Source organism: Anolis sagrei, chromosome 3, assembly GCF_037176765.1.
Source record: "Anolis sagrei isolate rAnoSag1 chromosome 3, rAnoSag1.mat, whole genome shotgun sequence".
Taxonomy (NCBI): Eukaryota; Metazoa; Chordata; class Lepidosauria; order Squamata; family Dactyloidae; genus Anolis; species Anolis sagrei.
Window position 1 is genome coordinate 147,242,417 of NC_090023.1, and position 16,638 is coordinate 147,259,054.

Genomic DNA, 16,638 nt, shown 5'->3' on the forward strand with positions numbered 1-16,638 from the left:
TTAGCAGGCTTTGCTAATCCAACATCCGACATCTTGCAAAAATATAAATAATCTTACAAAAATCTAGGAGGGACTCTATAAAAACCCAACAAAGACTGAGCATCTGCAGTGGGATGGTTTCCAGACTTGCATCCCAAATAAAAGCATTCCACATTTAATTGCAAGTGTAGATAGTGCCCTCTAGCAGTCACTAGCCTTCTTTTCAATGGACTTGCATTCAGAACTCAATAAACCTGGATCTGGCAACAGATAGTCTATGAAACTGCCTGGGTTTCTCACCGATTGGAAGGTGTCTCCTCACGCTGGAGAGAGATCTTGCCATTGGGATCCACAAAATCTTCAACCTACAAACCAAACCAATATATTCCAACATTTAAACATTATTTTATTAATATGCCGGTATTGTTGAATCATTCTACATCAAGCAGATAACAGGGTAGTTTAAGAGATAAGGTGGTCTAAACAAGTCTTTACCATAAAATGATGCAAACATAACAAATATAGTCCCTTTTTAAAAAGGAAACACAGAAGAGTATCATAAACTAAACTTACCAGGCAAACTAAGGCCCCTTCTACACTGTCCTTATATCCCAGGATCTGATCCCAGGTTATCTGCTTTGAACGGAATTATATGAGTCTTCACTGCCATATAATCTGGGATAAACAGACAACCAGGGATCAGGTCCTAGGATATAAGGACAGTGTAGAAGGGACCTAAGATTTCACCTGGCATTAAAAGAGGGGGGAAAGGTAGTTGCACAACCAGGGTGCTGGGACTGATGAGGTTCCCTTATTCCTCATCTACTAAACTTTGGTGACACCAGTCAGGTTTGTCCCACCAGACACAACCGTGCAAACCTAAGTCCCATGGGCTTTGTTGATGTATAGAGATTTCACTCATAACATTCTGGCTAGAAAGCTGAGGATCCCCCTTCACTGAGCGTATGCAACTAGAACAGGATACTGATCAGTTCCTTTTTAACTGTTAACTAGTTATGCTGAAGACAAACCTGTCTCCTTCTATTATCTGACCAAGTTCTTATCAAGCTTTAAGACATTCACTTCTTGTGTTTTATAATTATGGCTCTTTTTTGTCTCAGGTTATATAGTCCTTAAGTGTGCTCAATGTGGTTGTTAGCTTCCACTAGATGGGCACTCCCTTTGGTTTTAAGCTGCTTCAACTTATGGTTCAGAGTTAGTACTTGAAAAATTGTCGAGCCTTCAAACAAACAGGTTCAAATTTGCATCAGTACATACAGCAGCCAATAGAACCTATCTATTCTTATAAGCACAAGCAGTTGGATTTAGACACATGTATATGCTATTTCCTCATTTGAATCTCCTTATCTTTTTCATTCTCCAACACTACTAACATCTCATAAGGCTTTAGACTTATCTTTGATTCCTGGCAAATATTTCAGTATTTTTTTTCAAATACAGATTTCCACTAGATTATATTAGAAATTAATAGTTGTCACCAACCATTTCCTCTTCTAATTAAGAAAATTACACCAGCTGGCTTCATCTCATTAGATGTGCTTAACTATAAACAGTATAGATCACATGTGTCAAACCCAAGGTCCATGGATCGAATCCAGCCCACCATGTCATTTTATGTACTCCTACAGCTGTTGGATTAAAATGCCTGCATTCCTCCTCATTAGATATTATGACTAGATCTGATGGCAGGTGTGATCCAGCCACACCTGGGAAGATGCAGTTTGTTCTGTTTATTCAGGAGAGTGGGATTTTGACTTAGATACCAGGCTTGTAGATATGATGTCTGACTTTAAAAAACCCTTTAACTTTTCTAGAGCCACAAGTGCTGCTGTGTTGCAACTCCCATTATCATTCCATACAGACTGGGGATAATCATAAGTTATGGAAGTTATTTTTCAACAATATCCAAATTTGGATAAAAACTAAAGAGCACCAACTACTATGTAAAACAATTATAGTTGGCCCTCTGTATTCACAGATTCCCCCTCAATGGATTCAGTGGCCCTTTGAAGGCAACCATATGCCTGATGTCAATTTCTTTACCTCCACCATTGTTTTTGGCAAAAGCTCTGCCCTGAAAAGCTGCAGCATAGCCTCCATGATATTTTTCCAGCCCTCTCGCAAAATATCACCATGGCGATGAGACAAGTGAAATACAGTCTTCGCTGCAATGTGGGCTTTAGGATTGCTTCCAAAAACCGTAGGCAGGTTCTCAATAGACTACAAGATAAAAGGAAAGGAGATGCAGTGAGTCCCCAACCCATAATAGACTAGTTAGAGAAGACAAAACAGTCAAAGGAAGATCTGAGGTCAACTATCAATATGCTAGAGCAGTGGTTCTCAACCTGTGGGTCCCCAGATGTTTTGGCCTTCAACTCCCAGAAATCTTAACAGCTGATAAACTGGCTGGGATTTCTGGGTTTTGTAAGTCAAAACATTTTGAGACCCATAGGTTGAGAACCACTGTGCTAGAGAAAGATTACACAGTTCAGGGCCACCACTCTGGTTAGAATTTGCTTCAACAATATCACATTTGCTATGGGGGTGCTCTTAAAACAAAAACAAAATTGTGGAGTTGTAAGGGACCACAAGGGCCATCTAGTCCATCTCTTGCCATGCAAGAACATACAGCCAAAGCACCCCTAACAGATGGCCATTCAATCTCTGCTTAAAAACTTCCCGAGAAGGAGACTCCACCACGCTTCAAGGAAACTTATTCTGCTGCCAAACAGCTCTTATCATCAGGAAGTTCTTCCTAATTTTCTGGTGGAATCTCTTTTTCTGTAAGTTGAATCCATTGCTCTGTGTCCCAGTGTCAAGTGCAGCTTGTCCCTCCTCAATATAACATCCTTTCATATATTTAAACATGGTTATCATGTCCCCTTTCAGCCTTCATTTCTCCCTCAGCTGCTTCTCATAGGCTTAACTTCCAAACCTTTGAGGATTTTAGTCACCCTTCTCTGGACACGTTCCAGCTCCTTCTGTTGTGTTGCCAAGAACTGGACATAGTATTCCAGGTAAAGTCTGGTCTTCCATTGATCTGGACACTCCACCCTACTGATGCAGCCAAGCATTGCTATAGCTTTTTTAGCTACCACATGAGTTTGTGCAAAATACAGTAGCAAAACCCCAAGCCTGTAGAGAAATTTCTCTATGGATCTATTTTCTCTCTCTCTCTCCATCATTCCACTATTCAATTTCTCTTCCCCCATCTCCCGCATTCAGCATTTACCAAGGTTATCACTAACAAAGTTTAAATTTTAGGACTCTGAAATCTGCCCCAAGCCGTAATATTCCATTTCAAAACTCACCTCACTGCTAAGAGCTGTAAATTTGCAGAGTGAAATGATGAGATTGTCAAAAACATCACTGAGGCCATAATGGGCAGAAATCATAGCACATTTTCTGAAAGAAAAGCCATCAAAATTTTAGAAGGAATCTCACACTGAGATTTCTGTAAGTATCACCCTTTTCTTCTTCCCTCCGTTTCCCTCATACATCCTCCCTCCCTCATTCCCTTCCCTTATTCTTTCTTTCCTTTTTTGTCCTTCCTTGCTCTTTTTTCTTTCCTACGTCTCTTCTTTCTTCCCTTCCTTTCTCTTTCCTCTTTCTTTCTTCTCTTCCCTCATACCTTACCAGTCTCTTCCTTAACTACCTTTTTTTCTTTTCCCCTCTCTCATTCCCTTCCTTCTTCCTTCTTTCCTTCCTCCCTTCCTCTCACACATATATCATCAAGCAGCAGTCAATCTGCTTCACCCCCTTTCTTTCTCAGGCCCATGACAGAGAGCCACTTCACCTAACAATAACCAATCCGCTCTGTTCCTTTTCTTTTCCCCAGAACTGGGGCCTTATTTTAAGTTGGATAATGAAGGTACCAATTTGGATAATGAAGGATCTGCCAAATCTAATTCAGATCCATCAAGCCATGTAGGAGCTTTTATGGTACAAACAAATCAACCAACACGCATATATAACTTGATATATCCATGTGTGTTTTTCAGATTTACATTTAGGATAGAGAGGTTTGTTGGTGAGAGAAAATTAAGTATGTATAGGCACTGTTGTTTTTTTATTTGTGTCTATGTTTGTTTAAAAATTGCATTTAAAAATCGAGGGGAAGGATAACTCTGTCTGCCTTTACAAAAAGATTAGCTCCACGTAAATCTGTCTTATGCATTATTGTTATTTTTTTTATTTACTTCATTTCTACTCCGCCTTTTTTGACCCAAGAGGGGACTCAAGACAGCTTACAAATCCAGCAAAAATTCAATGCAGCGCAGGTAACAATAAAACACATCTCATAAAAATATAAACAATCTAAGAATTTAAACAATTAAAACTCTTACCAATCTAACAGATTAAAAACCACACATAAAATGCCAAGTCATGGTCTCATATCCAAATCCAAATCCATAGTCCATTATTCAAGCTGTTAAAGTCTCATTGCGTAGTTTCCTATTCACTAAGCGCTGCTTTAAAAAGCCAGGTCTTATGTTTCTTTCTAAAAACCAGGACCAATGGCGCCTGCCTAATGTCACTGGGGAGGGAGTTCCACGGCCAAGCGGCCACTACTGAGAATGCCTTGTCTCTTGTTTCAACCAACTGCGCTTGCGAAGGGGTTGGGACAGAGAGCAAGGCTTCCCCAGCTGATCTGAAAGCTCTTGTAGGCTCATAGAGGGAGATACATTCAAACCCTAAGATATACCCCACTTGCTGGAATGTGTCAATAGACTGTTCATGGAATCAACATGTTTTGGTAAGACAATCTGTATATACTATTGGAAAATGCAAAGAGTACCTGAAACCAGAAATAGCTTTCTGGATTATGGATTCATCTAGGCTCTTATCAAACACATAGGACAGGGCTGCAACAGTAGGTCCCCAGGTCATAGCAAAGAGGTCATGGTCGTAGCTTCCAGGTGGGACATGCAGAAAAATGCCTTCGTCCGTGGCCCCACGATGCAGCAGCACACTCCATACATAGTTTTCCTTTACTAGACCTGTCTGCTCCTCTGGCATCACAATCTCTTCATTTCTAGCAGAAATTATTGCAAAAACATTACACATCTTCCTACTAGCATTCAGCATCAGTACACTATAGCAGACAAGGTACGATAATAGCCTAATGAATTGTGAATTGATGTTTTGTATCTCAAAATGTCTTAAGAAGAGTGTCAAAGGGGGTTATTTATCAACAAAGGTCTCTCTGATAATTCAAAGACGAGCAATCAAACCCTTACTTGATAGCATGGTACATGTCCTCCAGCATGTCCTGTTCAAAATCTTTGCCTCCATTTACTCCTTTCAGGTTTTTTCGGAATTCCTGTAAATAGCAGTGGAGGAAAATAAAAGCATTGTGAAGCATGTTTGAATTGCATTACTCTTAACCTTCTTGAAAAAGTCATCACAGCTATTACCATACTTTTCTCGATATTTTATTACAAATGAAGTAACAACAGGGCTATTTCACCTCTATTTTTTTACTTCTACATCAGTAATGACAGAACTAATTAAATAGACATAAAGCATAGCAGACGCTGTGATAATGCCAACTCTCACCTCTAGCGTCATAGGTACATTCTGTTTGCGAACATTGTGGTTGTGCTGGTCAGTATTCAGCATGATAACTGCATAGGCCAGGGCAAAACAAGCATCACTATTAGCAAAGGGAGATCCATTTGATTTCTGAAAAGCAGAATAACAATGCAAATCAGATGTTATGTAATTAACAGAAATGCAATACTAAAGTACATCCTAGGTTCTCTTGTTATGAGACTGCCCAAGTGTTTCTATTTTATTTTATTTTCATCACTGTTTGTCATTTGCTGGTTTTGAAACTTTCTCATAGAAATGACTTTTGGAGCTACAAGTTGGGACAGATATAATGTGACTTAATCTGACATTGCAGGAAAAGAGATTCCGCTAAACATTAGGAAGAACTTGGAAGTCAGAGATGTTCAGGAGTGGAATATGATGCCTCAGAGAGTTGTGAAGTCTCCTATTCCAGAGACTGAAGTTAGATGGCCATCTGTTTTGATTGGGTATTCCAACATGTCAGAAGACTGGACTGGATGGCACTTGTGGTCTCTTTCGAACTCTATGAGGTTATGATTCTATGACATTTCTTTCCCTGCTGCCTGACTGAAATTAGGTAAGCCTAAAGAAGTGCTATTTAGCATAAGAACTATGACAAAACAAAGGTTTATGACCATTTTAAAACATACGCGCCAATGTTCTGTAAAAACTTCTAACAGCCTATGGATTACAGGAGCTTCTCCCGGCAGCCGGAAGGCTTCTAGATAGAGTCGCAGGGCTTCGTCTAATCGTAAGCCTTGGAAACCAAAGGTTCTAGAATGAAAACAAAAAAAATCAAGAGAAAGAGTTAGAAGGTAGGCTCAATACAGTATATATATATCTGAGGGGTAAGAGACTTTGTTAAAAATATATGGGTTTGTTCAAGCTTTGGTTCCTGCTCTAACAGTATTATTATTGCTAAGGACACTGTCCTTTGCACTGCTGAGTACTTCAACTATGCTATAGAGTTAGCTAGTTTGTGCAGGTCTTGTCAAAACCTATTCACTCTCATCGTTAATATAAAAGTTAGTGAAATTTCTAGTTTAATTTATTAAAATCAGAATAAACAGGCTGCCTCTGCGATGGCTATGTCTTCATCTATACAAGTAGGGAAAGGAATATAAATGATATAAATGAGAATAAATAATGAGAATGCAGCCTGGAAAAAAAGGGAATGGGGGAGGAGGGAGGAGAAAATAAAATAAAGCAACCTGCCTCTATCAGAGACCTCAACATGAAGGTAGGTATCAAAGAGAAGAGGCAAAAAGCTTCTGCCCCAATACCCCTTTCCAGCCCAAACTGGTAAAAGAAATGTAATATTTCCTCCTTCTCTCATTTCTCATCTTTTTTTTTTTACTATCAAATGTGGATGGCTCTGTCCTAGACCCTGTACTGTTCAAAATTTATAAGAACATGAATAGGTGTGCGGAAAGGATGCTTACCAAATTTGCACACACAAAATTTGAAGGGAAAATTAACATTAACAAAAGCCACAATCAGTATTCAATAATGGCAGATTGGGACACTGAGCCAAAACTGATAAGGTAAAATGAATCAGAGACCAAATCGAACAACAGGTTGTCTAGAAAAGACCTAGTCTGGCAACAATGAAAACAAGCATCCTCACAACCTCTGAGGATGCTTGCCATAGATGCAGGCGAAACGTCAGGAGAAATGCCTCTAGAACATGGCTCTATAGCCCGAAAAAACCCACAAGAACCTAATGAAAACAATCTAAATATCTTTTTTTAAAGCTACAGTAATGCAGCTACTAAAATGCTCATGCAGCCTCAGATCATATTAACAGAAATATAGTATCTAGATCATGAACAGCAATACTTCAATTAATATTCCACTTTGTTCTTCATTGGTCTGGCAAAACATCTGGAAATCTATTATCAGTGTAGCAATTTTAAGCACAGTATATTGACAACCTGTATTTTGATCAGAGCAGGATGATTAAGATGATGAATTGACTGGATATTGAATTTTATAAGCAATAGTTGAAAGGGTTCATTATATTTAGCCTATCAGGAGAGATATGATAGTTGTCTTCAAATATCTGAAAAAGATGGGGAAAGTGTTCCGTCCCCATCCTCCCAGCTCTTACAAGATTACAATTAATATTATTAGGCAGAAATAAGAGAGAATTCAGGAAAACATGAGAACATCCAAAAGGTAAGAAATGTTTGATAGAGGATACGCATCTCAGGAAGAGATGGGCTCTACTTTAGAAGAGCTAACTAAGGAGAAGCTATCTAAAAATATTTCAGAAATTATTTAAATATTTTCTCCATGTTCCTTTCAATGCTATGATTTTATAAAAACCATCAGCCCATTCATAATTTCCCACGCCAGAACCCTTAAAACCGCTTCCTCATTTGTGACCAAATATTATAGGAGCTTCAGGTTTTCTACTCACGTGACAAAGCTGTCCAGTAAATCTACATTCTTCCGGTCACTTATGAATTCTCCAATCATTTTCTTGTCAAGTCTAGGATTTTCCCGCAGCCACTTTGCCACTTCATTATTATCCATGGGAGTACTCAAGAGTTTTTTCTCCTGAAGAAACTGTATTCCTTTCTTTGGCTTTTGATTGAATTGTTCTGAACCATTTATCAAGAGCTTAAAAAGACAAATAAATTCTATTAAACAAAACATTCTACACAGATTAAATTACTCTAATAACTTTGTGTTTGGTAGGTTTTTAAATTGTAGGTTTTAAAGGTCGTGAGACACTTTGGGTCTCGGTTCCTGAGATAAAAGTGAGGTATAAAATAAATTATTATTATTATTATTATTATTATTATTGACTATCTTAACAGTCACTTACAATTTCAAGGACTAAAAACCAAAACCTAATGGCTTTCATCTCTCACAGCTTTACATATATTGTTGTAATCAATAAGAAAATGTTCCAGGTCTTGCTTATTGGAATAAGTAAGCACAATCTTTGCCCTGGGCCCTCAAAACTGAAGAGAAAACAGATATTCCTAATAATAATAATAATAATAATAATAATAATAATAATAATATTTTTGTCGTGTCAGGAGCAACTTGAGAAACTAATCTTTATTTTTAGACCGCCCTATCTTCACCGTGGGATTCAGAGAGGTTTACACATACAAAGGCAAATATTCAATGGCCGGCATTTACCAAAATATTACAACAATAAACATAATATGGAATAATAACAGAATTCCACTAATCAAATGAAATTGTATATATATATATATATATATATATATATATATATATAAAAAATAGAACAACTAATTACTAAACAAGTATATTTAAAAGCATAGTCAACAATAAAACATCTAACAAAGTCAATAGAATTAAAAATTGAGTAAGCATTTGGACGCTGGGTTGGTTTTGAGAATGAAATGTTTGGTTATTTAGTAAACTTAGTAGAACTGTAAATAACTGGTTTTCTTAGCAGCAAAACAATTTTTGTAAATGCATAATCTGGACTTTTTCTTGAAAAAATTGTAGATAACAATGAGGCCTAAAAGTATAGCAGAAACATGACACATTCATCTTTATGTTCTTCAAGAGGGATGTAGTCAATTATTGAGTAAGAACAGGGTTTGTATTTTAACCATTTTCCACACTTGTCAGAACAGAGCATCTAAAGCTCAGGGATACATAATATAAGTGGATAATGTCATAAGCAGTTACCCAAGAGAGGGTTAACTAAAAGGTTGTGTGTGACTAGAGATCCAGTACAAACACTTATGTGAACTTTACCAAAGCACCAGAATAAATGTCAGTTTTCGGTTGCTGCCCATCACTAACAGGAAGCAACACTTCAATGACTGTGACACTAAGAAAATATGGATATGTACAGTACAGCATCCTCCTTTGTTCCTTCAGAAAAAGCTTACACTTTAGTCACTGCAACATGAATGTGCAATTAATGGACATAAGCATTCAAGATCTCAAGCGACATCATACATGGATATATCATTTCAAGTCACTTCAGGAAAAAAACTTGCACAGATGGCAATTTTCCAAAGTGCAGCTCACACATTATTCATGACATCACTAAGAGCCTATCACATAACTGAGACCTCCAGAAAAGGTAGAATGTGCTTAGTTTTCTCATCTATGCCATATGAATGAAAACCTATACTATTATTTGCTTGTTTATGTGTTTATTTATTTATTATTTCCTTCATTTATATAGCACTTGTCTCATCCCTGAGGGGGTTCAAAGCGGTTTCCAGCATATTCACGGCAAAATTCAATGCCTTATAACAACCTTATTGTTATTTGTATTCTGCCCATTCCCCAGATGCAAGACTCAAAGATACTTACAATAATTGTAAGTATCGTTGAAAATCAACAAGACACAAAAGTTAAAACACAATCAAATAATCAAAAAAAGTAAACTATGTTAAAACATATAGCATTACAAACACAGAAGCATAACAATTGGCAATATCCAGTAGATTGTGTAAGCAGGCCTTCAGTAAAGGTTTCACCTTGACACTAAGTCTACTTGTATCCACCTCTGGGGGGTGGTGCTCATCTCCATTTCGAAGCCAAAGAGCCTGTGTTTTCCATACACACCTCCAAGGTCATGTGACCAGCATGACTGCATGGAGTACCATTACCTTCTCACCTGAGTGATACCCATCGATCTACTCACATTTGCATGTTTTTGAACTACTAGGTTGGTGGAAACTGGGGCTAACAATGGGAGCTCACCCCGTCTGTGGATATGAACTGCCAACCTTCTGATCAGCAAGTTCTGCAGCTTAGCGGTTTAACCTGCTGCGCCCTCATGGCCCCATACATCAGGCCTTATATACATCAAATGCTTGCCAGAATAGAAAAATTCACTCCTTTAGATGTGCCGAGGGTGTTATTACATCTGCATATCTATGGTTAGTGTGTAATATGCATAATAAAATAAGTAGAGCCTATACTATTGTAAAATATAGGATCTCAAATGCTTTGGGCATTGAACCAAATGGGCATTCTCTTTTACATACCTGTTATAAGACACGAAAAATATTTTCCAACTTACATTTGGGGTAAAGAAAGTGCAGTGAAAAGACCGTGGAATCCAATTGATTCCCCCCAACCCATTTTTTTAAAAAAATATATTTTTCAACAAAAAAAAAAAAAACCCAACCTGCCATAAAAAATTGTTGCATTTTTGCAATGTTCATGTTTTTTTACTTGTGTTGTAACATGCCTCAAGCAGCAGGGAGAGGCGGGTAAGAAATAAATTATTATTATTATTATTATTATTATTATTATTATTATTATTATTATGCAAGGAATAATTGTGTAGGCCACAGAGAGACTGAGAAGCTTCAGGGACCAAATGAGCCTTCATCCTGTGCCTTTAAACAGCATTTATTTACTATACAGTTGCTTCATTAACAACAAATCATACCTTTTTTTTACTCTTGATCATTATCAATTCTTGAACTTGAGGTAAGAGGCAGGAAAAGCGAGTAGGCTTCTTTGGAGTGTTTTTTTCTGCTCAAAATAAAAGTAGAGTGATTTCACCGTAGATCCTTTCAAAACAGAACTGCTAATTACATGCAATTAAACAATCTGCTCTTCCTCCCATGTCAAACTAGCAGCAGTATTATGAGTATTTCTTAATAAGGAACAAAACTTTGCAATCTAGCTGCAAACATTCAAAGGCATGCTTTATGCATAGAAGCATAAGTGTAAACTACCACAAAGGCCATCCATGCCAATCCCGTCATGCAATAAAAGCACTTCTAACTGTCATCCAGCTTCTGCTAAAGAACATTTTAGAAAGCAATGTTACAACATATAAAGTGCACAATACAAACAAGCAGCTCTCAGTATATATTAACATGCAGTCTTGTAATTTATAAAGTGATCCCGAGAATTCACACAGTTGTTTCAAAAATTATAGATGACTACACTTTATGATGTAGCTACATCTTCAAATATATGTGCATTATTTATATTTCTCACTATTCTGATTGACATGATGGTTTAATAGCTGCAGAGAATTAGAAAAAGAACAAAAACACAACTGGCATCCACGGTACCTAAACGGTAATTAAAAATCAAATGTACCTGCATCACTTCCCACTTCCAAATTCATATGGTTTGTCACCAAGCTACCATTCGCGGGTGGAGACGTCTCTGCTAATTCTTCAGTGGCTGATTTGCCTTCTACTATAACTGTTCGCTCAGCAACTAGAGGACAGACAATAACTACAGTTATCAAGGACAATGTTGAGGTAATGTTATGATTCTGTACAGTACAGATAATCAATAACTCTTCTGAGATAACATTTTGGAGAAAAATAGGTGTAGCCTATATCAAATTCATCTGTAAAATTAAAAATGAAATTCATAGATTAAGACTTTTGGGGGGGGGGGAATCTTACAAAAACTGCGCCACACTTAAGAGATTTTGGACACAATAACCACAACAATGAAGCTACACATTTATAGAACAGTATAGCTGCCTTATCTAGAATGAAATGAGGAAATACGCAACACTTCAAGACAAAAAAAAAAACCAGATAAGACTTCAAGGCAAAAAAAAAAGATTTTAAAAAATTCTTACTAGAGCTTGCTTCTCTGACACTGCCAGCAGTTTCCGTGCTTGGTTTTAGTGCTGCTTTTTCCTGCTGGTATATATTGCTAAGTACTTTGGCTTGGCATTGTGCTTCAGTTCTGTCTATCACTGTCAGCAATGCTTCAAGGGATAGTAGGTGAGTGGTGTACAATTGTCCAGAAACAGGAAAAGCATTCTGGAAAAATCAAGAATCGGCAATTGTTAAACTAGACTAGATGGCTTCTGCTCAAAGTTTCACAAAAGCAATCAAACCTCCATATATCGTAGTTGTAAAAAAATCCTCCTCCTGCAAATAATGTAAATTTGTTTTCTACATGATACCTTGCTGACTCAAGTCTGTAAATGTTCACTCAAACCCTCATATTGATTTACATTTTGTGGTGCTTCATGTATACCAATGTATGCAGCAGAAAATAAATAATATATTGCATCGCATAATAGTCGCCACTGAATAAGTCATATTTCCATTTTGGGTTGTCAAAATTGGTATTTTTGTGTTCCTCACACAATAGTCACAGAGCCATTTGGGGCTGATTCCTCCTTCATTCCTTCCTTCTTCCTCAGAAAGCAAGGCAGCAAAAATCTATGAAACTGAAGTCTCTGGAGCTCTTCTTTCTTTCCTCCTTTCTCTGAGGCAAAGATAGTTTTAAAAACCTGAAATGGAGGTCTCCGGGCCCTGGATTTTCCCTCCTTCCTCCTGAGAGCTCCATTTCAGATTTTGTAAACTGCTTTGCCTTTGGAGAAAGATGGAGGGAATTGAGAATATTCCCTCCTCCTTCCTTCAAGCCAAAGCAGTTTTAAAAAAACAAACAGAAACAGAGCTATTATTTCAGGCTGGATCATCCCTCCTCCCCTTTCTCTGAGATAAGGCAATAACCCCACCATCACCACCACACACATACTCACAAAAACCAGAGAATCTAAGGCAGATTTTTTTTTCCCCTTGTGTAATAGTCTGGTCCAAAAAAGAGATAAAAAGTGTGACTATTTTGCGGTGAAATATGGTATCAAAGATGCTCACCCCGAAACACTTTGTAGGTGTTCTCTGATATCTAGCGTGTTGACATATACCAGAGATCCATATTTAGTTGAAGCTCCCTGGAATATGTCAGTTGTAGATTTCCAGATCTTTGAACAAGTAAATTCTTCTTATATGCTTTGAACATAAACATCACTGACAAAAACTACTAAAATATATATGACAGTAGAAGACCCATGATTGGATTGTTATTGTTATTAATAGTTAACAGCAGAAGGACAAGTTAATTGAATTGGCATTATAGCATATCAACTTTTTCCCTGGCCGTCTATTCTATTTTGCACCTTGTAGAAGAAATTGCACATGAGCCACACTTCACATGAATCTCATCCTCTTAAGACATACACATTGCTCTTACTTTATCATTCAAGAAGCACCACACCCAACTATGGCTTTTCTACTGTATAGAAATGCATGAAACTACTGAAAAGAAAGTAACAAAATAATTTTCCAAGACCTTGGATAGCAGCTTGGTGAGATCTTCAAATAGGTTAGCACAGTAATAGTCACAGTCATAGTTGATGTAGAGCTCAGTGACAAAGCTGGGTATCCTCCAGAGTTGAACTATGGCCTCCAGTGCCATCTCTTTCATCTCATACAGCATCTTAGGGTTTTCTATAGTGATGATCTCCATTAGCTTTTTAATGTACATCTAGCAGAAAAAGGGATGGAATGCAAAATAAGAGTTCTTAATTTCATGTTTGATAGTCTTTATGTTAGTTTCTCTGCCACTTTTTGTACATGAAGATGGTACACACAGATGAAGCCCCTCTCAAAACATGGCTTTGCAAGTGGAACCATGTAACAAAAAGAGCAAACAAGAGTCTCAAAGGTTTATAATAGCAGTTGCTATCTTTATTCATCTTTTACCATGCAGACACAAACTACTTGCACATGAAAATACTACTATGGGTAGTCAAATAACAACACAAAAATGTTAGTATTCATAGCAATTGTATATTATTGTGATATCATTGCCCAGGCGTATGAAGAGTGAAAAATGTTTTTAATCAAATATATCTTCCTACAGAATTAGATATTTTGTTATCTCAGAACACATGAAAGATTAGAGATATATTGATATTAGGGGACAGGGAATCTTCCTGTCACTTCACTTCTTATACTTCTACTGTTGTTCATACTACAAATCCCAATAAAGGCTTGACTTACATGTTGGAAGTGAGACAAGATAAAAATAAAAATAATCAAGACAGTTATACATCTGTGCATTTCCTCCATGGAGACAACAGACAAACCAAACACCCACCCGTCTTATCAGCCAAAGTGTTTACTCATACTCATTCCATACGACACTTCACTTTTGCAGGTTTTATCAGTGGAAGTGTTGCCTAGCTTATATTCAGGCATAGTATTTTCTGGCCCTATCCTCAGAATAAATTCTGCAACTTTGTACCATTTAATATATTCCCAAGTATCCACAAATTGAATCAATCATACATTGCTCCAGTGAGGAGAAACTCAAGGAGGAAACCAAAGTAGCACCCCTTAATGAAGCCTACACAACCAGCAGCTTTGACCTCCAACTCCCAGAAGCCCGAACCAGCTTGTTCAATGGTTTGAAATTCTGGGAGATGAAATTCAAAATCTCTGGAGGGCCGCATATTATGCAAGCCTGCCTGAAGGCAATGTCAGATGGGTTTAGCTCATACAACTCAGATTCAGGATTATATTTTTAACTTATACTGGCACACAGGTAAAGCCAACTACCACTTAAGACAGTTATTTTATGAACAAAATGCCATAGCTTTCTTGTAACTAGACCACTGCCATTGCTGTTTATGCCATTGCATGCCATGTTTATCTATGGCATATGATTGGCATCAAATTGGCAAATCAATTGTCCACTATATCTCTAATACTTATATTTTAGGATAACACAGAAAGGAGCTTGAGAATATAAAAAAATCATTTAAAGTCCTTAGCATATTATTTACAACTTAGAAAAGAATTTTAAATTATCTGTTTCAAAGAATAAATTGTTATACTTCAAAAGACTCACCTCCAGTTGAAATTTCAGGTGCTCTCTCATATTCTCAAAAAGGAGGAAGCACACCCTAAGGGAGGCTGAATACAAATTCAGCCGCTCCACACTCAGTAGCTGAGGAGGAATTTTTAAAATGGAAAGTTAGTTACTATAAAAATATTTAAGATCAATAACATAAATATATTACTTTTCCTCCAATCTGGAAAGCAAACCAAAATCACAACAGAAAATATTTGTTCTGTAATACAAAGTTGCTAAAATACGAAGATACTGCCTAACACATAATACAAGTTGAGACTCCCTTATCCAAAATACTCGGTACTATAATTGTTTTGGATTTCAGATACTGGGGAATTTTAGAATACTAGCATTTGGATATATGCACATGTTGAGATATCTCAAAGGTGGGATCCAAGTCTAAATATGAAATTAAATCTGTTTCACATATACCTTATAGAGATAGGCTGAAGGTAATTTTCTACACATATAAATAAATTTGTGCATGAAACAAATTTTGTAGAAACTGTATCATCAGAAAGCAAAGGTGACACTTTCTCAGCCACTAATATGGACAATTTTGAATTTGGGCATATTTTGGGATTCTGGATAAGAGATGCTTAGCATTTAATATTTTGCAAGAATTTGTTGTTTAAACTTACTTGAAAAAGATACCGACATAATTCTTCCTTAACAAGTCCTAGGAGGGATGGGAAGTTTGCAACAGAAGCCAACTCTAGTGCAACAGTGAGCAACTGTAGTCCCATGTGGATCATCACCTCAGAGTTGTGTCGGTCATGTGGGTTAGTGAGGGAAATGAGGAAGCGGAGTAATTCTCGGATACAGGGCAACCCATACGGAACTAATGCTGTTCCTGGTTGGGGAGAGGAAAGTGAGCAGAAAGTTGTTACAAACACGACTTTCCAATTTGGTCTAGGGATACAAAATTATTGTGGCAAAGATCAATTCCTTACTTGGTAGAGAAGAGGGTGCATAAAAGCAGAAGACTCTACACTCACCTTCCTTCTGAGAACACTGAGTAAACCGCACTCCCCGAGGATTGACATAGTCCATGTCATGAACTGAAGCAGAATCTGAATGTTCAGTCACAGATGTGCACTCCTCAAGAACCTCTGGAATTGACTCCACTGAGGCAGACGGAGTCTTTTCCTCTCGAGGGCATTCACTCTTGAGCAATAAAGATAATAATTATGATTATGAAATTAGTAAAGACCTTGCAGCTTTAGATATAGAATAACTACAGTTATATGCAACCTGTTCTCCTCTTAGGCTTCTTTTCCCCATGAATCTATAGTTCTTCAAATTTTCGAATCCCTTGAGGGTGCTGGTACATGGTATCTTTGGCTATGTTAATTTTGATACTTTGAAATTTCATTGTGGTTTATATCCCTAGTTGTCTTTGTGGGGGGAAAGGGT

General features: G+C 37.3%; 1 protein-coding gene across 5 annotated transcripts in view; it reads right to left on the reverse strand.

The window, feature by feature from the left end:
- The window catches only part of GBF1 (golgi brefeldin A resistant guanine nucleotide exchange factor 1), a 90,665-nt gene that overhangs the window by 20,544 nt on the left and 53,483 nt on the right, over positions 1 to 16,638 (reverse strand). For all 5 annotated transcript variants that reach the window (XM_060769212.2, XM_060769215.2, XM_060769214.2 and 2 more), the window contains 15 exons: positions 16,221 to 16,389; positions 15,864 to 16,075; positions 15,220 to 15,318; positions 13,657 to 13,851; positions 12,149 to 12,335; positions 11,650 to 11,772; positions 10,985 to 11,070; positions 7,997 to 8,199; positions 6,225 to 6,348; positions 5,560 to 5,685; positions 5,241 to 5,323; positions 4,799 to 5,035; positions 3,312 to 3,405; positions 2,044 to 2,220; positions 280 to 344 (listed from right to left, as the gene is read on the reverse strand). In XM_060769212.2, the coding sequence (XP_060625195.2) occupies positions 280 to 344; positions 2,044 to 2,220; positions 3,312 to 3,405; positions 4,799 to 5,035; positions 5,241 to 5,323; positions 5,560 to 5,685; positions 6,225 to 6,348; positions 7,997 to 8,199; positions 10,985 to 11,070; positions 11,650 to 11,772; positions 12,149 to 12,335; positions 13,657 to 13,851; positions 15,220 to 15,318; positions 15,864 to 16,075; positions 16,221 to 16,389 (2,180 nt within the window). The remainder of the gene's footprint in view (positions 1 to 279; positions 345 to 2,043; positions 2,221 to 3,311; positions 3,406 to 4,798; positions 5,036 to 5,240; positions 5,324 to 5,559; positions 5,686 to 6,224; positions 6,349 to 7,996; positions 8,200 to 10,984; positions 11,071 to 11,649; positions 11,773 to 12,148; positions 12,336 to 13,656; positions 13,852 to 15,219; positions 15,319 to 15,863; positions 16,076 to 16,220; positions 16,390 to 16,638) is intronic.